This window comes from Galeopterus variegatus, unplaced genomic scaffold (assembly GCF_000696425.1).
Source record: "Galeopterus variegatus unplaced genomic scaffold, G_variegatus-3.0.2 Scaffold4, whole genome shotgun sequence".
In the NCBI taxonomy this organism is placed as follows: domain Eukaryota; kingdom Metazoa; phylum Chordata; class Mammalia; order Dermoptera; family Cynocephalidae; genus Galeopterus; species Galeopterus variegatus.
This window is the reverse complement of record NW_007726115.1, coordinates 1,663,054-1,689,406: the sequence shown is the minus strand read 5'-3', so window position 1 is coordinate 1,689,406 and position 26,353 is coordinate 1,663,054. Positions and strand designations below refer to the sequence as shown.

Here is a 26,353-nt window from a genome sequence, read left to right as displayed (position 1 = left end):
AAAAAAAAAAATTTAAAAAAAAAAAAAAAAAAAAAAAAAAAGAAACAAGATGCCTAATTTTTCAGAAAAGTATCTTTGAGTAACTTGGTTCCAGAATTACAATAATTTAAAATATATAATTATTAATAAGATCAGCAACATAAATCACTGCATACTCTACAGCTCTTAAGCTGTATTCATTTCATTTTCTGAGCATTGAGAGACTTAACTCAGGACCGTGTTCCATGCAAAAGTTTGTTTCTGCTTCAGTTGACATGCTCTAAAAGACAGACCCAGGCTTGTGTCCTGGTTGAGCCACGCACTTCCTGGTTAACCTCAGACAAATTAGCTAGTGCCTCTGGGCTTCAGTTTCCTCATTTGTAAAAGGGAAAAGTAAAACTTCCAGAAAGAATTCCTGTGAGTACAAATGAGAGAGCACAGGTAAAGTGCCAAGCACAGTGCCTGGCCTTTAATAAGGGCCATTCTGTTCCCTGCTGCAGCCTCAGGCCAGGAAAAGAGCCCTCTCAGGGCTCAGTAGGGGTTTCATCCCTGACGCCCAGGTTCCACCCCATTCCCACAGGACATAATGATGAGGCCTTTAGGCAGGAGAAGGGATCAGAATGGAGCAGGCAGCAGAGGTAGGACAAAAGTAAAACACAAGGAGAGGCAGACAGAGAAGGCACTTTGAGGAAGGCGGGGAAACAAAGACAACTGCAGAGTCAACACGGTGCACAATGAGGTGGATTAAGCAGCAGGAACTGAGAGCAGCGGGGAGCAGAAGGTTAGAGGGAGACTTTTTAGCTACTCCTACATGACTGATATTCAAAGGAATGGATAGCGAGCTCCGTATGAATTGTTAAGTTGGCAATTTTTTGGTCTCATGTATTTTTATCTTCCTTGTTAATTTACGTGTATGGAATAGTGATAGCATATTCCTATTGTTTTCTCAAAGAACACAGTGACATTTTCTAGAATTTAACCTATATTTATCTAGATTATGTAGTTTCTTTTTATCTTTAAAAGCCAGAACTTAACACAGGAAGCACAGTATTGACAGGCCACTTCACTTGTCCCAAATCCAGCTCTGAAAATTTACTTTGTATTCAGTTATTATGGAAATATTTGAAATCAAGGCAATTGCCTGCCTCTCTGTTCCAAAAAAGGATAACAAGGATCTACCATGAGGTCAATATTTTAACTTGGATGGGCGGGAGTGGGGAGGTAGGTTGGTGGCTAATTCCAGAATTTCAGGATACGGAAGTTAGATAACCAGCCAACTCCTCCTGAGTTAGGTTTATTTTTTTCCTTTTTGTCTTTTTTACTGACCAGTAATGGGATCGCAACCCTCGGTGTCGTACCCGTACCGGGGACCGGCAACGGGATCGCAACCCTCGGTGTTGCGCCCGCACTGCGCTCAGCCAGTGAGCGGGAACCGGTCTCCACATGGGATCCGAACCCTCGGCGGGAGCGCCGCCACACTCCCAAGCGGCGCACTCTCCAGTGTGCCACCAGGCCGGCCCCTGAGTTAGGTTTTAAAAATGTCCCTGCATCTCCTTGTGCAAAGTGAACTTTCAGAACATTTTATGTAAGCATATACTTAAATGGAAGTAAAACATACATTCTAAAGCCATTTTGTTATTTTCTGCCATTTAGTAGTATTGATGATATAATAATCAAAGGCTGAATAAAACTGATTTACTTTCATCAGTGATCACCTTAAATATTATAAACTTAAGATTTTTAACATGAGAGCTACAACTTTTCCTAAAAACACACTAACATTCCCCTAGATTCATTTTATTATATATATACTTTCATATTTCAAGTAAATACTCGACCAAAAGTTACAAGGACCACCATAAACGTGACCAGTCTGTTATTTCAGTTGCTCAGTGCTTATACTAAAGCAGCTGCCCTGTCTTCAGATCATGAGTGAAGCAGATGATGTACCTCATGTCACTTTTCTGAGGGTGATGGAGGAGCTGTGGGAAATACTACTGAAAAAAAAAAGGGAGGTTGATAATCCTGTAGATTTCTTATATTCAAATATAATTATGTAGAGAAAAAACACCAATGTGTGGGCTGTTGTGGAAAATGCAGTTATGTACTAATGTAATAAAGAAATGTGGCAAATCCTAGTCTTTTTCAACAGAGTTTGGAAGATTAGAGAAGCATGGACCAAGAGACCCTCCGAAGAGGAATGTGCAGACATGAAGAAAGAGGCTGGAGAAGAGCGGCCCTAGGGACTGCAGATGGCCCAAGTTTGGTGGACAGAGGGCAGTGCCAGGTGGTGAGTCCAAGGCCAGCCAGATGGGCTAAGGAGAGAAGGGAAAGGAGTGTGTACCCAGGCTGCATAAGGAGAGACAGGTCGTATTGACATAGCCAGGGTGTGTAGACAGAAGGTTTCAGGGCCAGAGAAGCAGATATACCAGCTCTTGGGTAAACAAAGTAGCTTTACTGTCTATATAATGCTTACCAGAAGCCCTGGGTAGGGAAGGCTGGACCAAAATAGTAACGAGTGAACTTTCCTCCTCCAGAGATCAGAGCAGGGGTCCAAAAAACAACTCCACTCAGGACTGGGAGACAGAAAGTAAACTAAAGAGAAGTGACTAAAGTTGACACCTACCATAAGTGATGGGATGTTATAATTGGACTCTTGCTTGAGAAGAGGAGGAATGAGGGATACCAAGATTTAGACGAAGTCTCAGAAGAGAAAAGACCCAAGTTCTCTTCCACTAAAGAGTAGAGATGGCAAGTAAAGAAAGCAAGATTGGAATATAGAGGTCAGAGAGCAAATTTCCCTTTATTAAAAAGATTTCTCTATGCAAATCATAGAAGATATGTATGTATGGATTTACATGTTTCTGAATAGAGGATGAGTTTTGTAAAACTTGTACTGTTTGGTATTCAAGTTTAACATTAAAAACCTAAATTTATGACTAGAAATAAGGTATTTTTATCTCCCTGGTAAACAACTAGAATGTTCAACTAAGGTTTCTAAACATTCCAACCCCCAAAAATATTTTCACTGCAAACCCAGTTATAAAGTCAGTTGTCCACATGTCAACTGTAGCCAGAACAGGAAGCTATAAATCATAAAGATTCAGACCTTGAACTGTGCTAGCATCTGTGAAGAACAGGAAATATTTACTATTCACGTAATAACCTGATCATGTGGGTTCTATGCTACCAAATTCTCAAAGACAAACTCTAGATATGTCACAGCTTATTAAAAATACAAGTGAATCATAAATGTGGTCAACAACCATCGTTTCAAGGTTCTAAAAGGCAAAACTTTAGCACTATTAGTTTTGTCCCCTCGAGCGTAGAGATCTTCCTTTCCTAAAAGAACTTGATATTCCAAATCATGGGCTTTCAAGATCGTGGGCTTTCTGTTCTTTTAGCTATCTGTCAGAAGGTACATGCTGCTCTGCATCTGTTTCCAAGACAGTCTATGAAATTACAACTAAGTTATTTTGTAAATCTCAGTACACTCAAAGATAAATTATCAAAGATATGGTGCCACGGGAGGCTTGAATTGGTAGAGGCAGAAAGTGGTATTTGACAAAAGAAACTAAAATAAACCTCTCTTGTTTTATAAAAAAAGGCATTAAATTAAGTTTACATGAATGGGATAAAGGAATCATATATTGTATTTTCTGTGCACCAAACTTTTAGAGTAGACCAAAAATTCATGCACTTTTATAAAAGTAAGAAAAAAGAAACCAACCTATGTCAGCAAAGGACTTACCGATTAGTTTCTATTTTCATCCTTCCAAGCTGTACATTTAGTGATCGGTGAGCACTCTGGGAATCATGGGATACAGTAGAACTGAGTGTGCTCACCCCAGAGGTAGCTACAGCATCTTCAATGACGGCCTGAGGTCTTCGGACAGTTTGATTTGAAGGCTGTTCCTCATGGTCATCTTCTACATCCAAGTCTTCTTGATCAGCAGTATCACTCTCGGATGCAAGGCTAAAATGTGGCCTCAGTTCTATTTGGTATAACATCAACAATAGTATTAGTAAAATAAGACTGATTGCCTTAATTTCTTAAGATATGAATATCAACCTCCCTGCTATCAATAAGATATGTATTCCAAACTGCTTTTTCAAAAGTGAGAATGGATTTCTGCATATTAACTGAGATTTGTTCTTCCAGTAAATTTGCAAAATTTACAAGATATATAAACTCAGAACCATCTAATTCAAACAAATAAAAATGTTCACACTGCACATAAGATATGTGGGAAAAAGGTTAAAATCTGAAAGACAGTTAATAATGTGAAAAGCTATTAATATAAAAAATTATTCATGCAAGTAAAATTCATTTATAGGTTATATAATATCTGGCAACTATTAACTTGCTTAGAAATAAGCAAACAGATTTACAGAGATTATATAAACAAAAGTAAGTATGCAGAATGCCTTTGCCTATAACAGTCAAAATTCAACACACATGCTATATTCACTTTAGTGATACTATCTCTCTTTGACTATTCCGTTGACTTTTAGTGTGTGTCCTATTCAAACCTGTTGACTAAGCACTGAAACTTAAAGCACTAAAGTTACAAGTTTTCAGCTCAAATACACAGTCAAACATGAGGTCATCTGTAGGTCACTTCAGAACTTGGATGATATCTTCCCATAGAAAAAAATATTATAAATTGTGATTAGATCCTCAAACTGGCCCACAAAAAGGAATTATGCTCATAATGTAAGTGAAATCAGAATGGCAGAAATACTGGATCTTGACTCCTTATGCTCTGGCACATGGAACATTTATCAGATTACAGAACCTATCAAGAATCTGATGAAAGTCATGTAACCTATTCTAAGAAGAAAAACATATTCATACAATATTTTGCCTAGATTTCTTATATGTGCACAGACTCCCTAAAGCCTGTCACAAGAGTCCATGAACTACAGGTGAAGAGCCTCTGTGTAGAGGAGCAGAGTCCAGTGGGAGCAATGGAAGACCCCATCCCACCACTCCAGTAGCCCTTATGGCAAGGTCACCAAAGGCCTGCTAGCCAAATCCTCTAGGTAACTTGTCCGTCTGTACCTTACCTGACCTGTGTACAGTATTTCCTCTAAATCTGTGGCTGCTGCTTCTTTTCTTCGGAGCCATTTTGTCTTAAAAAAAGCTGAAACCTGGGATTCTGTCCTTCCCTTTTTTATGTTTCTACTTTCTCCCCATGGATGAGCTCATTCAGCTCTATGAAGGTTAAGTACTACTGTGTGGATGACAAACTCTACACTTCTAGCCTCAATCCTGTTACATCCAGAACCTCCTGGATAATCCTGTTGGGCAAGCACCTGAAATTCAACAGTCTAAAGAGAAGTCATGCTTTGTTCATAACAAAACCCAGACTTCCCTTCTTCAGGGCCTTCTTCAGTAGCCCTGGCTTCCTTTATCTCTCTTTTTAAATTAAAAAAATTTGTTTATTGTGGTTTCAAATGCATGCCATAAAATTTACCATCTTAACCATTTCTAAGAGTACAGTTCAGTAGTGTTAAGTATATTCACAATGCCATGCAACCTATCTCCAGAACTTTTCCATCTTGAAACACTGAAGACTCTGTACCCATCAAACAACAACTCCCCATTGTCTGCCTCTCCCCAGCCTCTCAAAACTACCATTCTACTTTCTGTTCCTATGAATCTGACTACTCTAGATACTCCATATAAGTGGAATCATACAGTACTTGTCTTTTTGTGGCTGACTTATTTCACTTAGTATAATGTCCTCAAGCTTCATACATGTTGAAGCATGTGTCAGAATTTCCTTTGTTTTTAAGGCTGAGTAATATTTCATTGTATATATATATATACCACATTTTGTTTATCTATTCACCTGCTGATGGACACTTAGGTTGCTTCCACCTCTTGGCAATTGTGAATAGTGCTGCTATGAACATGTATGTGCAAATATCTCTTCGAGATCCTTCTTTTAGTTCTTTTGAATATATACCCAGAAGAGGAATTGCTGGATCATATGGTAATTCTATTTTTAATTTTTTGAGGAACTGCCAGACTGTTTTCCATAGTGGTTTAGCATTTTACATTCCCACCAACAATGCACAGGATTCCAATTTCTCCACATCCTCAGCCTTCATCTCTTAAGGCTAACAACCAAACTTCACATCTACTCTGTTTTCTGCTTTATTTCCTCTCTCTTTCCAAAATACCATTTCTTACATTTCCTTATTTATCTATTATAGGAGTAACTCAAGATCAGGTGCTTCAGTTTTGTAAATCCAGCACCTAGTATAGAGACTAAGCATATTAGGCTCTCAAAAAATGCTGGCAGAATGGAAGAGTTATCCCACTAGGATTCTTCACATTTAGAAGGGAATTAAATAATGAAAAAAACTTACTTTGAAAATAATTTAAGAAAATGCAATTCTAGATTAAATGAGAAGATAAGATTAGGTCTTTTAAAAATTTTTAAAGTTATTCGTAAATTTCTTTTATGGGTTGCTAAACTGAAATTTCAAAAATAATTTAAAAGTTTTGTAATCCTGTTGACTGTAATCTCACTTTTGGGGAGGGGAAATTTTAACTATTTATATTTAAATATCCTCTTAATTCTGTACATTTTAAATTATTATGTTATTTATGTATAAATGCCTAAAAAATTAGCTCAAATAATTTGAAGAAGGTAGAAAATTGTAAGCTAATGCAAATGCTTTGTTATTTGGGTCTTTCATGGTGGCTCCCTGAGTGTACACCATCAGACTGGCATTGTAAAATATGCAAATGAAATAGAGCATCTGGTCCTTGTCCTCAAAGGTATAAGAATCTAAAGGAGAAATAGGGCAAAAATACAGAAGAGCCCTAAAAGCATGTACAAAGAAAACATGAAATCATAAGTACAAATTCATTTATACAGCCAAAAATATCTTAGATGATCTCAGGTATAGACCTAATTACATATATAATTCACATATATATTGTGATAGTTAATCTTTTTTTATTATGAATATTCATGAGATACAAAGCTGATTGTCCCCCCTCCTGCCCATGATGTGGGGGCCAGATTCATACTGGGGGCATATCCATTACCTGAAATTACTTTTGTACCCTTGGTCCCCTTCCAATTATCCCCCAACCTCCCTCCTCATCCCCCTCTCCCCTCAATTCCAATTTGTAGCCCTAGGAATGTTCCCTCCCTCTGTTGGATCATGGGGCTACTGTAGTCTTTCTTTCCTACCTTCCTTTCTCTCTTAGCTCCCACATATGAGTGGGCACATGAGGTTTTTATCCCTCTGTGCTTTGCTTGTTTCACTCAACATAAGTGTCTTCAGGTTTATCCATGTTGTTGCAAATGAGAGTATTTCATTCTTTTTTATGGCAGAGTAGTATTCCATAGTGCATATATACCACAGTTTCCTTATCCAATCATCTATTGATGGACATTTAGGTTGGTTCCATATCTTGTGTGATGGCACATCTTATGTGTCAACTTGACTTGGGCTAAAAGATGGCCAGATAGCTGGTAAAACATTATTTCTGGGTGTGTCTGTGGGGGTGTTTCCAGAAGAGATTCGCATTTGAATCAGCGGACTGACTAAAGGAGATCCATCCTCACCAATGCAGGTGGCATCATCCAATCCACTGAGGGCCGGAATAGAACAAAAGATGGAGGAAGGGCAAACTCCATCCTTCTCTTCTTTAGCTGTGACATCTATCTTCTCCTGCTGTCAGATATCAGAGCTCCTGAATCTCAGGCCTTCATTCTCAATTATACCACCACTTTCTTGGTTACCTAGTTTGCAGATGACATATCATGGAGCTTCTAGGCCTCCATAATCATGTGAGCCAATTCCCATAATCAATCTCCTCTCATACATCTATATATATCCTATCGGTTCTGTTTCTCTGAAGATCCCTAACGTATGCATGTACTAAGAATACTACAGGTAAAGCACATTTGCAATGGCTAAATCCAGTGGCGGTTTACTCATTGATGGATTCATGGAAGCCGAAGGGCCCAAGCAGGTTTCTGGAGGAGGGGAAAGCCTTGCCTTGGTGTGAAAGGGGAAGAAGTGCTTGAGAGAAGGAAGCTCGAATGGTGGCCCAGAGCCCTCTGGGAAGAATGTAAAGCAGAGTGGATGGTCAGGAGAGAGCCACGTGTTAGGAGAGAGACCCAAACTAGGGAGACCTGAAATGAGCACACAGCATTTAAGCTCATGTATGGGAAAGTAGAGCCAGTGCATGTTTCCAAAACAGCATGATGGGATAAAACAACAATACCATTCCCCTCACTCCCACCCCTCAAATAGTTACTTCTCCAAAGGAAAATAACTAGGCCGAGCTTCTTTATCACAGGATATTTCTGAAGCCAAGTAAGATCACACTTGTGAGTGCAGCATATCAGATACTGCATTAGGCTCCTCGTTCGGTATACAATGCTCTTCATTCTACCTTGATATGTGTGCAGGGCACGTGCTTGATTCAGTTAATAATGGTGTTAATAACAAGTGCTTTAAGTGGCTTTTGGAAATTATTGTTAATATGGGAAGTATGCCTATGTTAATTCTCTCTCCCTCAGCACTGCCATCATGGTCTCTATGCTCAGCATTTCTCCATCTGGTCCCCCAAGCCAGACTGCACTTGAGGACAGCAACAGATACTTAATGTTGCCAATAATCTAAAGGCTGATTCTTGATGACAAGTGAGAAAACAGTCTGAGAAAAAAAGAATTCTTCATGGGCTTGCACTGTACTCTCTGTTCTGTGTGCCCTTTCTGGAAGAAAGAAGATTAAACACTTTCTTTTTACTTTTTATTTTGAAATAATTTTAGAATAACAGAAAAGTTGCAAAAATAGTACAGAGAGTGCCTGTATACCAGTTCAGTAACTTGCCCTAACCTTAACATCTTCTGTATCTTCCACACTGTTATCAAAACCAGGAAATTAACATTGATACAATGCTAGTCATTCATTTACAGACTTTATTTGGATTTCACCAGTTTTCCTGCTGATGTCCTTTTTCTGACCGAGGATCCCTCATTTCAATTAGTTGTCATGTCTCCTTAGTCTCTTCCTATCTGTGACCAGTATTTCTCAATCTCTCATGACCTTCACACTTTTGAGGAGTACTGGTCAGATATTCTGTGCAATGTCTTTCATTTTGGGTCACCTGATGTCCTGTCATGATTAGGCTGAGGCTATGCATTTTTAGCAAGCATGCCACACAAGCGACGTTGCGCCTGTCTCAGGGTATCGTATCAGGAGTATATGAGGTTGATGTGTCTTACTACTAGTGATGCTTACCTTGATCATTTGGCTGAGGGGTGTCTGCCAGCTTCCTCCACTGCAAAATTACTGTTTTCCCTTTGTAGTTAGCAAATATCTTGCGGGGAGATACTTTGAAACCACTCAAATATCCTGTTTCTCATTACTCTTTTGCCTACTACTTTTAGCAGCCATCGATGGTCCTTGCCCCTCGCCTGCAGTAATTATTACCATGGTGTTTGCCTAAGGGTGATTTTCTATTGCCCTCATTCCTTCTACATTTATCAATTGGAATTTCACTACAAAGAGCTGATGCTTCTCTTCCATATATTTATTTATTCAATTATTTATGTCAATAGGGACTCATGGGTATTTATTTTATTCTATGACCTATAACCTAATACTATATTTTATTTTATTTTATTTCTAAAATTGTTCCAGCTTAGACTATTGGGAACTGCTTCAAGTTGGCTCCAGCGTTCTTTCAATAAGCCTCCATCCTTTTCTGACACTTCCTTACTTTCTGGCACTACAAGATATTCCAGGCTTGTATTTCCCCTGCCCAGGCCTGGAATCAACCACTTCTCCAAGGAACCCTGCTTCCTTTTATTGGAGAATGGTGTTTAGAAACCAAGATCTGGATCCTCTCGGCAGACACATCTAGGAAATATACTAATGATGGTAAGCTTTTAAATGTACTGTTTTCTTTAGCGTGTCTCTTGAAATTTGATAGGTTAACTGTAGTATTTTATCATCTAAAAATTTTTATCAGGGGCATTTGAAGACAGTTATTTTTAAATATAACTTCTTTGGGCCGGCCCGTGGCTCACTCAGGAGAGTGTGGTGCTGAGAACACCAAGGCCACGGGTTCGGATCCCATATAGGGATGGCCGGTTCACTCACTGGGTGAGCGTGGTGCTGACAACACCAAGTCAAGGGTTAAGATCCCCTCATTGGTCATCTTTTTAAAAAAAAATAAAAATAAATAAATAAATAAATATAACTTCTTTGTATCTCAATTTTATAATAAAATCCTTAGAGACATTTGGGAATTTGATAGAACGGTCTAATGACTGAAATCACTTCTGCTTATTCATGTATTTCAAACACTAATTTCAATTGAAGTCAGAGACTCCTAGTGGCCTCAAAGAAACCAATTTCATAGTGGAAGGACAAATAACTATCTTTAGCAAACACTCTTCATAAAGAACATGTCTCATTCCACACATGGATGGGTAAAGCAGTGCCATCACTGGGGTATGCACGTGAGGACAGCTCCCTCTCTGTGTTCTCCCTAAACTTAACAGTTTTACCTATAGTGTGATATCAGTTACTTTTGCTTTTTAAACTTTTTATTTTGCAAGAATTTTAGATTTACAGAAATACTACAAAGACAATACAGAGAATTCCTGTATACCATCCACACAGCTCTCCCTAATACAAGTGTACTTCAAAAAGTTCATGGAAAAATATAATTAAAAGATAATAGGAATCTTTCCATGAACATTTTGAAGTACCCTTGTATATCTTACATAACTATGGTGTACTTGTCAAAACTAAAATTACATTGTAAGTTACTACTGCTGTGTTTAACTACTGGCCTATACTTATTCCTTTCAGTGATACACACTTATTTTCCTTTACCTTTTGTGTTTTTTGAGTATACAACCCCTCTAGAGTACATTTCCCTACATCCAGGCTTATCCTAATGATAAATCGTCTATAGATAAGTATTGCTGACCTCCTAAGAGCATGAATTTCTTCTGTACACATGCAACTGCTGATCATGTCTTTCAAAGGCTCTCTAGAATTTTTTTGTTATGTAAATTATCCACCTAAATTTGTCACAATTGGGTGAAATTCATTTACCAGGGGTCTACTGTTTTCCAGGAAGGTGCTGGACAGTATGCTGGGCACAAATAAATAAAACAGACACGGTTACCCTTGGGTGAGAGTAAGAGCCATTAAAGTACAAACGAAGGTAGTTCTAAACTGAGTCCTGAAGAAGGCAAAAGAGCAGCCACAGGACAGGAGGGATGGGGGGTGGAGGAGTGATCCAGAGAGAGGGGACATGCTCAGGGATATTAGAGCTTCTGCTTATACTTCTTCCTTACATATGAAAGAAAGAAATTGATCTTTATTAATGTTTAGTAAAAAGATTGACACTGGTGCCCTGACTCACAAATCAAACAAGGTATTCTGAGAAAAGAGAGGGAATTCCATAACTGAGAAGGGTTGACTTGAACTTAAAAGTTTGTGAAATCACTTATAAATAGATTAAAATTTAAAATATTTCATATTGATCTTATCCTTTTAAATTTCTATTTTAGCATAATTTATAATATAGGTACAAATTAGCATAGTTGTGCATTGCTTAACAATTGGAATAGTTGAGAAATGCATCATCAGACAATTTCATCATTGTGCAAACATCATAGAGTGCACTTACGCAAACCCAGGTGATACAGCCTACTACATACCTCCAGCTCCATTATAACCTTATGGGACCACATTGTATATATGAATCTAAATCTAAATCTGTCTATCTACCTACCCTACTTATCTATCCATACATCCACACCCCTTCACACACACACACACACACACACGGTGGAAGAGCTTTGCTTAAAATTTTTTTTTAATGGATGGACTATCAAAACACTTTGGAGGCTCTGCCTCAGAGTGTGAATACACTCCTCACCTACTTCATTGAGCCCTGTTTCACCAGCAATACCACTTTTGTATCTCACTGCCAATATAACTGGGCTATGTGTAGACCAGTGTTTTCCAAACCTGGCTGTATCAAAATGATCTGGAAGCTGTACTAAAATCAGATTCCTATAGGATTCTTAGGGCTGTAAAAATATTCTGTATGATACTATGATGGTGGATACATGTCATTTGTCCAAACGCATAGAATGTGCAACACCAAGAGTGAACCAATGTAAACTATGGACTTTGGGTGATACTGTTGTGTCAGTGTAGATTCATCAGTTGTAACAAATGCATCACTCTAGTGGGGGATGTTGATAATGGGAAGGCTGTGCACATGTAGGTACAGGAAGTACATGAGACATTTCTGTACCTTCTCCTCAACTTTACTGTGAATCTAAAACTGCTCTAAAAGAATAGCCTTTTTTTTTTTTTTTTCATGTCCGGCACCAGACCGCAACCCTTAGTGTCGCGCCCGTACCGGACCAGGACCGGCAACGGGATCGCAACCCTCGGTGTTGCTCCCATGCCTTGCTCAGCCAGTGAGCGGGAACCGGTCTGTATGTGGGATCCGAACCCTCAGCGGGAGCGCCACCGCACTTCCCAAGCGGCGCACTATAGCAGTGCACCACCGGGCCGGCCCAGAATAGCCTTTTTTAAAAAAAAAAAAAAAAATTAGATTCCTGGGATTCATCCCCAGCAGATTCTTTTTCACTTGTTCTGAGTTGGGGTTCTAAAAGCTATAATTTTAAAGAGCTCCTTACATTGCTCAATATACTGGCAGATTTGGTAACCACTGGTAAAAGGTGACATAGGAATGTGTTTTGTGGGCACAGATACCTGTATATTGACATGCATATTTATTTGGGTCACCGATATAATTTTCTCTTTCTCTTCATATCCAAACATGTTCTTTAAAGATGAGGAAGCAAGTCTTCCTCATTCATAATAAACATTTGCTTGGTGTACCATTACTCAGAATGTATGCACTAGATACATGTTATTTGGTGGCTTTAAAAAGATTTTTTAAAAAGACTACCATGGTTTTAAAAGCACTAAGAAGATATCAGAGATGACAGAAGAACAGTAATCTAAAATATTGAAGCAATAAATATTTGCAGAGTAGTTAAATATTTCTGACCTGGAACCAGGATGGTAATGGCTGTCTGTACCGCCTTTCGGATGATACTGTCTAAGGCAAACATCCAATGTGGCTTGATGTTATGATTCCGAAGAACTTTATTGACCTGGAGAAAGAGAGTAAGATTTAGCCTACTTTAATTTTTTAAATTGATACATAATAATTGTACATATTTATGGGGTACCTGTGATATTTGATACATATATACAATGTGTAATGATCAAATCAGGATATTTGGGGTATCCATCGCCTCAAATATTAATCATTTCTTTATGTTGGGAACATTCCAAATCTTCTCTTCTAGCTATTTTGAAATATATAATGAATAAATGTTAACTATAGTCACTCTACTGTGCTATAGGACACTAGCACTTATACCTCCTAACTATAGTTTTGTACCCATTCACCAACCTCTCCCCATCCATCCCTCTCTCCTTTCCTCCCAGCCTCCAGTAACCACTATTCTACTCTCCACCTCTAAGAGATCAACTTTTTTAGCTCCACATATAAGTGAGAACATGTGGTATATGTCTTTCTGTGCCTGGCTTATTTCATTTAATATAACATCTTCCATAGACGACTCTAATTTTTAGTTGCAAACAACTTAGCTGACCCAAGCACTTGGATGAAGTTCTGTCTACAAAAACAACTAAAAGGTTTCTTCACCTTATTTACACACAATTTCTTTATGTCACTGGAAAACAAATTAAAAATTGCCACTTCAAATTAATGTTTAGTGAGCCCATGTAAGGAAACAAGATAAGTCACAGGCTGCTTAAATGAGAACTTCATTTTTTTTGGACTCAGGATGTGCAGTTTGCAGCTTTTATGACTTCTGTAGAATGGGTGGTGGAGAGGGATAAAGGAGGAACAAAGAGTCCAAGGGATTTTAAATAAAAATAAACTCTGCTCTTAAATGCCATGACTCTGCCATTTTACACAGTCAAGTGCCTCAGCATACTCCAGTGATTTGGAAAAGCAGGCAAAGGGAGACATTAGCATTTGTTGCTAACTACAGGTTTGCTACCGTGCAGTCCTGTTTACTTCCCACAGTTGTTTTTTCCTCTGTAAAGAGGGGAGAAATCTGCTAAGGTATTCCAGAAAGTCTGTTCACATTAAAAATCTTTGTTATAAAGATATCTTTTTGTCGTGACTGGTAATGTTGCACACATTTGAATAGACACTGAAATAGATGTGTGCATTACCTTTTTGCCTTCTTTAAAATTGTGGTAAAATACACATAACATAAAATTTACCATCTTAATCATTTTTCTGTGTACAGTTCCATGGCATTAAGTACATTCACATCGTGCTACCATCACCACCATCCATCTGCAGAACTCTTTACATTTTGCAAAACTGAAACTCTGTACACATTAAACAATAACTCCCCACTTCCCCTTCCCCCCAGCCCCTGGCAACCACCATTCTACTTCCCGTCTTTATGAATGTGACCATTATAGGTACCTCATATAAGTGGAATTAGACAGTATTTGGCCTTTTGTGACTGTCTTATTTCTCTTAGCATAACGTCCTCAAGATTCATTCATGTTGTGGTATGTGTCAAAATTTCCTTCCTTTTTAAGGCTGAATAATATTCCATTGTATGTATGTACCATACGCATTACCTTTTTTAAAACAGCCTTCTATTATAAGGCTAAGAGAGGCTCATTTAAAGTTTGAATTAGCGCCACTACTTACTGGTTGACACAGCTCTCTAAGAAAAAGGCTATTTCCCCAACAGGGCTCTGGTTAGAGAACTTAAAGGAAGCTGGTGACCTAGCTGCAAACCCATGCCAAGAGCTGGAGCTCCAGTTGCTCATTCCAGCCTTTGGTCCATTTTTGTCAAAATCCCCAAATTTAGAAGAATCAGTTTGAGGACTTCCTCATGGTGGCTGCTCTCCAGGAAGTGAGCCACTGCTGGGTTCTTTCTTGTTTAAGGAAATCTTTTCAGGCTGAGTTTGTCTTGGTCCCTTCATTTACCTGCTTTTTTGACTGATGGTATAACACTTAGTGAACTAGAATACTTCTCTCAAGAGTCATGCACACAAGGCAGAAGAGGAATCCTCTGTCACCTTCACTACATAGGATGTCACATAGGGTGCATTCTTGGGGTTCATTCCCCTCCCGGACAGTGAGTGAGCAAGAGCAGGGGTGTTTGCAAGCATGCACGTTTGTGTATGTGTGTGCATGTGTGCCTCACTTGGGCCCAAGGCCCAGGATTACAACTAAATAGCTCTTAATTTGAATTCTATAGCCAATTTACTTTTCGACCTCTAGGTTGGAAGCCAAACGTGTGGGCAAGTGCAAATTACCTAAATTATTTCACTCTATCTGCAAATGGTCGGGTTTCCTTAGCTGCAGTGTAAGCATGCCTTTAGCATTTAATATTCATTTCCCTTGACTTCCATAGAGTCAGGACTCTTGTCCCTGCCTACAACATAGCACAATACCAAGTGGCTTAAACAGTGTCTCAGAGAACACTAGTGGCCATTGAAGGATTATAATTTGGTTTTCAATTGGGGATCATTTGATGCTCCAGATGCAATTGTCAAGACCTTCTATACAGGACCAATAAACAAATTAGGGCTGAATTAATTTTTAAAATTTAAATAAAATTATATGAAGTGCTTCCATATTACACCACAGGCACCATCCAGAACTCTCTTCTTTTAGTCTCCCACACCTCATAAGGGTCTTCTGGGAGTGGCTTATGGCTTTTTTGGGACAAAGGTCCACATAACTCTTATCCAAGAATAATGCAGGGGATTTTAAATTGGGCTTTCAGAAGACTGGCTTCCAGTTCGTGTTGCATAGCAACTCAATTTTAGAGAGAAGAATTCTCAGCAATTTCTCATTAGATCATATGGACTAATTTTCATTCAGTGATGCTCTGTACTCTGCAGTATATTTCTGGTTAGAATATAGTGGATATTTATGATATAAGTATGTTTAAAATGTTCTGTTTGGAAACCAGAGAAAAACTGAAAAAAAAAAAAAAATTACTGGTTTTATTTAGCAGTGACCATTCCAGTCTGTACTGTTAGATTTTTCTCAATGGCCACTAGATGGCACTTCTCATATAGCATTAGAAAATGCATGACTAGTGTGTTCTGTTGCGAAAGTCATCAACATAAACAGTGACCCACTAATGGTTTCATAAGAACAAAGTTCAGAAAGGAAGATATCTGTAAGTTTTGCTATTTCCCATGGTGATTCAGTTTTATGTGTATCTAACTTTGGGGGGTGCAAACACACAAAACAACAAATCTGATACTTAGAAGCACCCAGGCAAATATCTCCAATTTATCATCCCAAGAAAACAGAGTACACTGAAATTATTGAAGAAAGAAAAGATAAGAGAATATATGTCATATCCTATTTTTCTGACTAATTTTAGCTTGAGTTTGTGGAAAAACATGGGCAATATATCATACTTACAGCATCTTGAAAACCAAAAAGTACCACCTGGACTTGGCTAATACCGTGGCTGTCGAAGTCTAGCTCTAATTTCAGCTTTGACAATGTGGTGGCTATGATTTTTCGGTCAGTGGATCTCACAAATTCTCTGAGGCTTGCAATGAGGGTTGTGATGTGTTCCCATTTTAGTTTTGGTTCTTCAGCCCCCTGTGAATAAAAAAACAACAATCTCTCAATCAGTGTTGGATCTATTGGCCGTGGGTATACCATTCCCATCGCCCTTTCTGTGAAGAACTGGGCTTCAAAATGCCCAGGGGAAGACCATATTTTGAACTATATAACTCCTCTTCACACACACCCGTACCACCACTGAGAAATAATCAGACCTTGGGAGAACAGGCAATTACCCCATGAGATACTCAGATACACAAAGCTTTGCCCAAACAGGGACAGGATGGGGCAATAAGATTCTTGCTCTCAGAAATTTTAATTGGGAACTAAGGAGAGATTCAGGCAATAAGATATAGGATCCCAACCTCAAAGACCGCCCAGAGAGAAAAAAGTCATGAAACAGCATCATGAGCATGTCCAATTATAAGGAAGGAAGCAATGGAATTGAGAATGGCAATAGGAAGGAGAGAAGAAAGGTCAGAAACAGACATGCACAACAAGAGGACCAATGGCAGCTGAGCCAGAGAAAAGATGCACAAACCCCTAGAACTTGAAGTCCCATGGAATCACACTCTAGTTTCAGTCTGTGTGAGGCTTGGCTAGGGACTGTGGTTGGAATTCCTTCAGAATCCACTTTCTTCTCTGCCACATGTGTCTACCTATAACATGTCCCTAGCACTTCAGCTGCCCTTAAAGTGTGTCACTTACAATCAGAAGGGGCCGATCTCAAACCCTGTCCTTGAAACTATTCCTTACCCATCAATGAGGCAATCAGCCATAAGAATGAATCAATGGGCTACTTTACATATTAAGAATATAATACAATATACAAACGAATGCCTTCTCTCAAATTGAATTTTTTTACTTTGAGTAAGGCACATTACTTCTTTAAAGGGAACACAATGGTATGTTATTTATCCTTATTTAACTTTAAGAAACAACAGCATTTTTATTATGCTTATTTCTATTTCATATTGCACATTTTCTTACTGCATCACTAAAATTAAATTCCTCAACTGGGCTGTGAAAATTACAATTTCTAGGATTCTATTGAAATAAAAGAGAATTGCACCACCAAGTTCTTTCTGTATATTTTCATTTGGAAGCTGTCTTATGTTTATGTTTTCATGAGAAAAGATTATATTGAAAAGCTTGAAAGCTGTCATTGAGAGAACATTTTAAAATCAGACTGGGAACAATTATAAATTTTGTATTTTTTTCTTACTACAAACTAAATTACACCCAAAGTAAAGATTCACAGGCAAAATCATAACACCATGAAAATATGTTCAGGAAGAAAAATGTGAGTTATTCTGAAATTGGAAGCTGATCTTAATAAAAATCAGTTACATGTTTGCCAGAAGCTTAAATAGCAGACTTTTCTTCTTAACGTTAGCTTTGTTTTCACAACAGAAAAACAAGTTGCTTCTGGTTTTGTGATATGTGTGTCACTGTCCTACCAAGGAATGTTTTCTACTGTGGGAAATGTTTTCTGCCCAGGCTACTTCATTCACTTACGTAACGGTTATTTCTGTTCTAACTACTGTCTCTCCCTGTTAACTCATTAATGTGCCTTCATAAACAAGCATCTTTGGTGTCGGGTGAGCCTGACTCAGTATTAGAAGGTAGCATTTGATAGTGAGTCTTCCCTGTACACTCACAGTGCCAGTCAGAGTCTTCTGCAAAAGTGTCCTCTATTTTTTCACTTCTAAACTTCTTTAAAAACCGTGAATGGATTTCAGAAGGGTAGTACAGATTAAAAGTCTTTTCATGGTTTAAAGGTTTGCAGACCTGACCAACATCTACACTTTGGTTTTGTTATAAAGGGTAGACTTAAACGTAAAAAATGTATCTAGAAATATTTAATGTCATGAAAAGATTTCTATCTGATTATATAAAAAATTAACGATGTTAGATAACTATTATTAGACTGCTTGATAATAATAACAATAATAGTTAACATTTGTGAAACATTTTCTGTTATGATCTAAATCACTCATGATCTCAGTTATTCCTGATAGCAACCTTATGAGATAGATTGCTGTGGTTTATAGATGAGGAAGCTTAGGCTCTGAGAAGTTAAATAACTCACTCAAATTGTACAGTCTTTAAAGTGGTGAAACCGGGTCCAAAACAGAGGCAAGTCCAAGCTCCTAAACATTATATTCTTCCACCCCAATTAGCTGGAATAGCCAGCTGTAAACCTGGGCTATGACCTGCTCTACCACTAACTCACTGTGTGATGTCCCAGCAAATGATTCACAATGTCCTTAACAGTACAATTGGAAGGACCCTCGCTGTCACTTGACCATTCTGAACTGGGCATGTGATTCTGATCAGCAGTTTCTCACTGATAGCTTCGTGCTGGTGAACCACAGCACGTCCTCTGATGGTTGCTGTTAAGATTTTCTTTCATTTCTCCTTTTTATAGTATGCTTTAAAAACTAGGAGGTACCAAACAATTGAATATGATTAACCAACTCCAAAATATAAAAACTTCAGTACAGTCATAGAAGTGAATTCTCTTGCCAGCCTCTGTGCTGAGGGCTGGGATAATGACCAGCAATGACTAAGGCAATCCCTGCCCTGATGGAGCTACTGTCCAGTAGGGAAACAAAGAAAAAAACCCCCCACAAGCTGACATTTTCCGTATTGGAAAAATCACACCTTCTGGGGCTAATTACGAGATTCATGTAATTCCTGGGTTCTATTTGTTTCTGACCTTAAAATAAGCATCTAAAACTAATGGCCATAGGAGAAGCCTTCATTCCACAGTGGCTAATGATGAATTCCTTTCCTTCCCTCTCGCCAGCACTCGCCCCCATCCCCTCCCCTGCTTTATATTTCTCCCAGCACTGTCTCCATCTGGCATACCAGAGAGGCAGAGCAGTGGGTGGTCAAGAGCACAGATCCAGCAGCCAGGCTGCCTGAGTTCAAATCCTGACTTCATCACCCGGCTGCATGACCTTGGCAAGTTACTCAACTCTTCTGTGCCTCAGATTTCTCACCATTAAAATGAGGATAGTAATAGAAGAATTATTAAAGAACTACTGTCATGAGGATTAAATGAGCAAATATGCATGAAATACGAATATCTGGCCCATACAAAGTGTTTGCTATTATTACATGTTTAATATATACGAGGGTACTTCAAAGAGTTCATAGAAAGATTCACATTATCTTTCTTTCTTTCTTTTCTTTTTTTTTGGTGACTGGCTGGTACAGGGATCCAAACCCTACATTATCTTTTAATTCTATTTTTTATTAACTCTTTGAAGTACCTTTGTATTTAGTAACTTTTTATTGTTTTTCTTCCTCCACTAGAATGTCGACTTCAATGGGATACAGATTTTTTTGTCTGCTTCACTGTAGTATGCCTATCACACAGGACAGTGCCTGGCATTGAGTAGATGCTCCATGAGTATTTGTTGACTGAATGAATGAAAGTGCTACACTGTTGCTCCCTCCACTTAAACTTGGTTTCTCTTCTATTTCAGCCCATCTGATCCCCAGTCCATGAATGACCACAGTGAGCAGAAGGAAAGGCAAGAGAGAAAGCTAAAGGCCCGCGACTGGTCTAGTCTCCTCCACGTCTGCACCAATCCTGCCTGCGCAGCACCCTCAACACTCATCTCACTTCCGACCCAGAGGCCCGGCTACCCCTCATCCTCCTTCCTTCGCCTGGGAGTAACTGCTCGGGACAGCTTTCCTTTAGGACCCAAGTCAGAGTTTTCCCAGAAAATGAAGATGGTGCTCATTTCAGTTCTCTTTGTACTCAGAGACCCTATTGGCACACACGTGGCCTTTCAGTTGCTCCTATGGGACCTAAAGAGATGGACATTAGAGAATTCCTAAGGTGACGAAATGCTCAGGCTCGAGAGACTGCAGAAAAGCTTAGCAGGCTTCTCAAGACAAAGACAAGCTGAGGCTGTTCAGTAAGATCCAAGAAAGAGCGAGCCTTGCTCCATTTACATCTCAGTCAATAAAAGATGAGGACAGGTAAACTGTTGGACTGAGAAACTTGGAAAACTTGGCCCAAACCCTCCAGCTCCATGCTTTTTGCAGCCATTTTCTCAGGAAGGAAGGGAGGGAAGAAGCTATGTGCAGTCCACAGTGGTCACCAAGTTATAGGTCGTGGCCATGGGTAAGGAAGCAGGCAGACGAGTCTCTGATGCCCCCAGAACTAAAAGAGGATGAACAGTGTCATGCCTGGGACCGAGCATGTCTCTGGGAGAGTTGTATCCACAAGAGGCTCAGAGTTGAGGGAAGCCCCGTTTCTACCGGTGCAGATTTGGGAGGGGATTCCTCCTCTCTCTGTAAGCAGAATCCCGGGGAACACATTTTCACAGGTATTATGGACTGAATTGTATCCCCCAAATTCTTATGTGGAAGCCCTAACTCCCAAAGTGTATTTGGAGATAGGGCCTCTAAAGAGATAATTAAAGTTACATGAGTCATAAGGGTGGGCCCTCATCCAATAGGACTGTTTCCTCTGCTGTCCTTAAAAGAAAAGGAAGAGACACCAGGAGTGCACGTGCACAGAGAAAACGCCATGGGAGGTCACAGTGAGAAGGCAGTCGTCTGCAAATCGAGGAGAGAGGGCTCAAGAAAAACCAAACCTGCCAACACCTTGGTCTTGGACTTTTGTTATGTATTTTGTTATGGCACTCCTAGCAGACAAATATACCAGGGAACAATAGTCTCACTGAGCAGCTTTGTTTTTTATATAGCTCATATGGCCTGCTAACATATCATATAATTTACCTATTTATCGCCTGTCACCCTCCATCCAAATGTAGCCCCAGAAGCGCAGGAGTTCTCTTGTATTTGCTGATGTTTCCCAAACGTTAGAGGAGGGATGGGTACGTAGCCTCATGCTAATGTCACAATCAGCAATTCATGTGGTTCAATGCATTTTTACTGATTGAATGAATAAATAAATGAAGGGTGAAAGAGACTTGCAGGGATTAGTTGGAACCTCACCAACATGAAGAATTTGCTTGTGACTTAAAAATAGCTTATGTTCAAAAATGCAGTTTCTATATTGGGGATTTGCTTTTTCGTTTGCCCCTGGAGTAGGTCTGTTTTATCACCCTGAGCACACCACGTCTCCACATCATCTGCTACAGCTCCAGGTGGTTACGACACAGTCCAGATAGGTAAACTTTGAAAAATGAAGTCCCCATGAGAGTCTTACCTGAGCTAAAGATTCCATTAAGTTTCTCACAACTTTGTCTTGGTCCTCTGTCAGGATCCTGTGGAGAGTGGCTCGTCTCTCACTGTCCTTCCTCAGCAGAAAGAATCCGGAATCTTTTTCTTCTGGGGAAGGCGGAGCACTGTGATCTTCAAAATTTTCATCTGGAATGCTGTGATAATTTATGCAGCATAAATCACAATTTCCTTTATAAAATGACACACTGAACAATGTACTCCTTTCACCCAAAACAAGTCAGAACTTTACCCCAAAAAGAGTGTCCGTATCCCTTTCACGTCTTTTTCTCCACAGGATTTGGCTCGCGTTTTGAAGGAGAAGGGGTCCACCTTTAATTCGGTGTCAGGTGACACTGAGCCATACTCGCTGCTGCTGCTGGTGTCCTCCACCAGGACAGGCACCGGCAAGGAGATACTCCTCAGGTATTCCGCTTGTGATGAGAGGGCAGGGAAAGATAGTTAATGCTTTTAAAAACTTACACACCTGAAACTTCTGTTGAAAGAGACCAATATCCTTTGTCAACTGTCCTGCTGCAATAGGCGGTATACTTATGTCATGTGGTTATGACTGCCCGCCTCGCTCAGTGCAACCTGTGCAACCACCAGCCAGGCAAGGGCCTCTGGGCTCTGAAAGGAATATCTCAAAAAGTTGAAAAGTTGTGAAAAGTTGAGGAAGCATCAGGCTCAGCAGGTCCTGGGTTCTGATCCCCTCATTTTTACTGACAACTCATTTTTATTTATGAGTCTCAGTTTTCACATCTGTAAAACACATTACCAGATTCATAATTTTTTTTTTTTTTTTTTTTTTTTTTGTGACCAGTAAGGGGATCGCAACCCTTGGCTTGGTGTCGCCTGTACCGCGCTCAGCCAGTGAGTGCACCGGCCATTCCTATATAGGATCCGAACCCGCGGCCTTGGTGTTCTCAGCACCACACTCTCCTGAGTGAGCCACGGGCCAGCCCACAAGTATTACTTTAAGATCTAAAATGTGTCATTAAGATATTTTTCACATGCAAGTATTCAACAGATAGCAACTTTCCATTAGCAAGAACTTGATTCACCTAATAACACACTTAGGTTAGTGATGATCCAGAAGATGAAAAAAATCCCATTACATAGCAGGAAATGACATTTCTCTGAAAATGTATTTCCCTCGACACTGGGGAACTCTTCCATGTTGCTCAGTCTTGGAAACAGTTTTCTAACCATATCCAGGAGCATCTTTAACCATATAACCTTGCAGGTAGGACACATCCCACCCCCTAGTTATATCAAAGAAGCCATGCAAGACCGTTCTCTTATTCTAGCCCACTTGTAGGCCAGATGAAGAAAGCAGGGATTATAGGAATACCTAGCTTTGGTTTCACCTGTGCCATACTCATGAATTTTAAGGTTGCTATGGATACTGATTGCCTAAAAGGAAGCCTACTGAGGTAAAACTATATATGCTTAAAAAATGGAACCCAGTGCCTGTCATTTTGGCTCATCTAGGAAATAAACAGACTTACAGATGTTCAATCTGCATGCCCTGTGTACACAGCCCTGATTCCCTCCTCAACCTGATTTTAAATTAATAAACCTTGTTTTAGATTGATTCCCCTTCTATATTCACCCAACACATAGTTACTAATCATCTACTATTCATTGGGTAGCCAACAGGACTTGCTGATGGACTGAAGTGAAGGGTGTAAAAAATAGAATTAAAAAAAGACCCCAAAGTTTCTGGTTTAAGAAAATAAACAGATGCACGTACTACTTATACACTCAAATGAGAAAGAATACAGGCTGAAGAGAAAGTTCTTTTTAGTGGGGAAGGGATGTTGACAGCTCAGTCTGAGAAATGAAAGCAACTAGATATGAGTCTGGAGCCCAGAAAAGAAGACTGGGTTAGAGATATAACCTTAGTAGCCCACGGCCTAGAGATGCTGTTTAAAGCAAAGGATGACAGAGCTGGCCGGTTAGCTCAGTTGGTTAGAGCGCAGCCTTACAACAGCAAGGTCACAGGTTCTGATCCCCATACTGGCCAGCCACAAAAAATAAATAAAGCAGAGGACGACAAAATTTAGGGAAAGATAAGAAGAAGGCATTGGTCCCAGCCCTTAAGAACACCAATATTTAGAGGGAAAGGGAAGGAAGGAGAGTGACAAGGAGCAGCCATGAGGTTGGAGGAAAACAGGGTGTCGCGGAAGCCTATGCAGGAGAGGCCTAAGGCAAGAGGGAATGGCCATCTGGGCTGAAAGCCACTGAGCATTTGAGTGAATTGAGAAAAGTCCTTGTTGGATTTGGCTAAATGGATCTCATTAGTGACCTTGGCCAGAGCAGGCTCAGTGATCAACGGAAGGGTAGAAACGATTGGTGAGAATGAAGAGGTGGAGAAGATCTGGAGACACTGAACTTCAAGACCTGGAGCTGTGATGGGGAGCAAAAAATATTGGGTGTTAGCCAATGAGGCAATATATAAGGGTCAGGGGAAAGATCGGTTTATGACAGAAGACACAAGAGCACATGTATATAGGACTTATCTGGAGAGGTGGAAGCTAGAGGTTTGGCTTTCCGTAGGAAAATGGATACTTTCTCTATTGTAAGGGGTGGGAAGAAGGAGAAAGGGGTGCTGAGGCAGGTAGCTTTATGCATTTGTGGTGGAAATATGATCAAATCCACTCCTGAGGGTTCTAGCTTCTCAGGTTATAAAGATTTCCAGGCAAATGAGAAAGCATAGTGACCTTCCACGGTAGCTGTCATTGCAAACGGGAAGAAGCTCAACTATAATTATTTCCAGAGGAGCATGTTGACAGTTTCTGGGTATCAGAGGTCACAAGTCCCTTGATATCAGCTCATACACCTGAGTGACCGGGGCCTGAGGCTGCAAGAGAGGAGCCTGGCAGGATTTCCAGGACTGGCAGCCTTACTGCTGATGTCTTGCCAACTATTAAGAAGCCCTCTGCCACAGGGCTGGCTGTGAACAATCTAAGTGTCTGGGTGAACCTCTCTGAGGACATGTCAAAAGTGTGTCTCCAGAGAGGTGATTCTCATTGCACCATTTCAGAAGCTGATGGGAAGAGTTGTGCATCCAAAATTCCCTAAGAGATGGCTTTACCAAGAGACCAAGAGTAGGCTGGGGTGGGGAAGGTGTGACTGGCCAATCTACAGATCCCAGATTGCTAGGAGCTCCCATCTAGGGGAGGGACATGGCTCAAACTTCAAGGAATTGGCATGATCCTGTTGTGGGAAAGTAGGAATTTTCTAAAATTCTTCCATCACTATGAGGGCAGTCTCAAATCCTAATTAGGTATTCATGAGCACCAGGGACCTTCTCCAGGACAACCCAGGGACAAAACCTTGCCCCAACACAAAGACTCCTAACTGGTCATCCTGCCTCCAGTCTCCAGTTGTCCAAACTTCAAATAATGGTTCTCACACTTTAGTAAGTATAAAAGTCATCTGGGTTTACCTAAAATTACAGAATTCCATGTGGCACCCCCAGATTCTGAGAAGGACTGGGCATCTTAATTTTTAACAAGCATCCCAAGTGATCCAGGTAGGCAAGATCTGGGCCTGAGTCACTTCTATATTCCTAGTGCCTGGTTCCTATATTCCTACTGCTAAGTGCATAGTAGAGGTATAAAAATGTTATTGAATGAACGTTATTAAGTAAACCATCCTTCACACAGCTATTAGAATGATCCATCAGTAGCTTCGATGTCCAGTATGGTAGCTACTAGCCTCATATGGTTATTTACATTAACATTTAAATCAAATAAAAATAAAAATTCGGTACTTCAACCATGCTAGCCATATTTCAAGTATGCGATAGACACATATGACTAGTGGCTAATGTATCAGACAGTGCAGATATAGGACATTTCTGTTATTGCAAGATTATAGACCAGTGCCAGGCTATAACACTAGTCCAGAATGAAATCTGTCCCTGGCTCCCCACCCTACTTTGCTAATTCCTCAGCATTTCCTTAGGAGCCTTTTGGGACCTGACCCTTCTCCCACTTCTGGCTTCATTGCTCCTCCTTGTACTTTAAGCACCAGCAGGGCTGAGCCTCTGTGGCTCCCTTAACACCTGGCGAGTGGGGCTTCACGCATGCTGGCATTAACCTCACCTGGTTCCCCACTCCCCATCCACCTGTTAGACTCAGGTTCCCCTTTATTCATCAGGTGCCACCCCACTGGAAAGTCTTCCTTGAAACCACACTTTCAGACTGACTCTATCACTCTCTCCCACTTTGAGACTCCTTCTGTACAGACTGAGTTATGCTATGGTGTAGCTGATTTTTTTCCTTGTGTGTCTCCCCTTTGAGAGCAACAGGTCCTTAAAGTCAGGAACTCTGTGTTCATCATCCTCATACTTGTACATTCAGGGCATAGCACATGACCTGTGCACACAGTAAGTGCACAAGAAGTATTAGAAGTGAATTACTTCAATCTCTGGGTCTGTGTGTGGCAATGGGCAAGCAGTCGGGACCA

General features: G+C 40.0%; 1 protein-coding gene across 1 annotated transcript in view; it reads right to left on the bottom strand.

The window, feature by feature from the left end:
* The window catches only part of MAP3K5 (mitogen-activated protein kinase kinase kinase 5), a 196,219-nt gene that overhangs the window by 5,760 nt on the left and 164,106 nt on the right, over positions 1-26,353 (bottom strand). The window contains exons 22-26 of the mRNA XM_008574575.1: positions 22,128-22,308; positions 21,864-22,032; positions 16,517-16,702; positions 13,076-13,181; positions 3,731-3,974 (exon numbers count right to left, since the gene is read on the bottom strand). Of these exons, the coding sequence (XP_008572797.1) occupies positions 3,731-3,974; positions 13,076-13,181; positions 16,517-16,702; positions 21,864-22,032; positions 22,128-22,308 (886 nt within the window). The remainder of the gene's footprint in view (positions 1-3,730; positions 3,975-13,075; positions 13,182-16,516; positions 16,703-21,863; positions 22,033-22,127; positions 22,309-26,353) is intronic.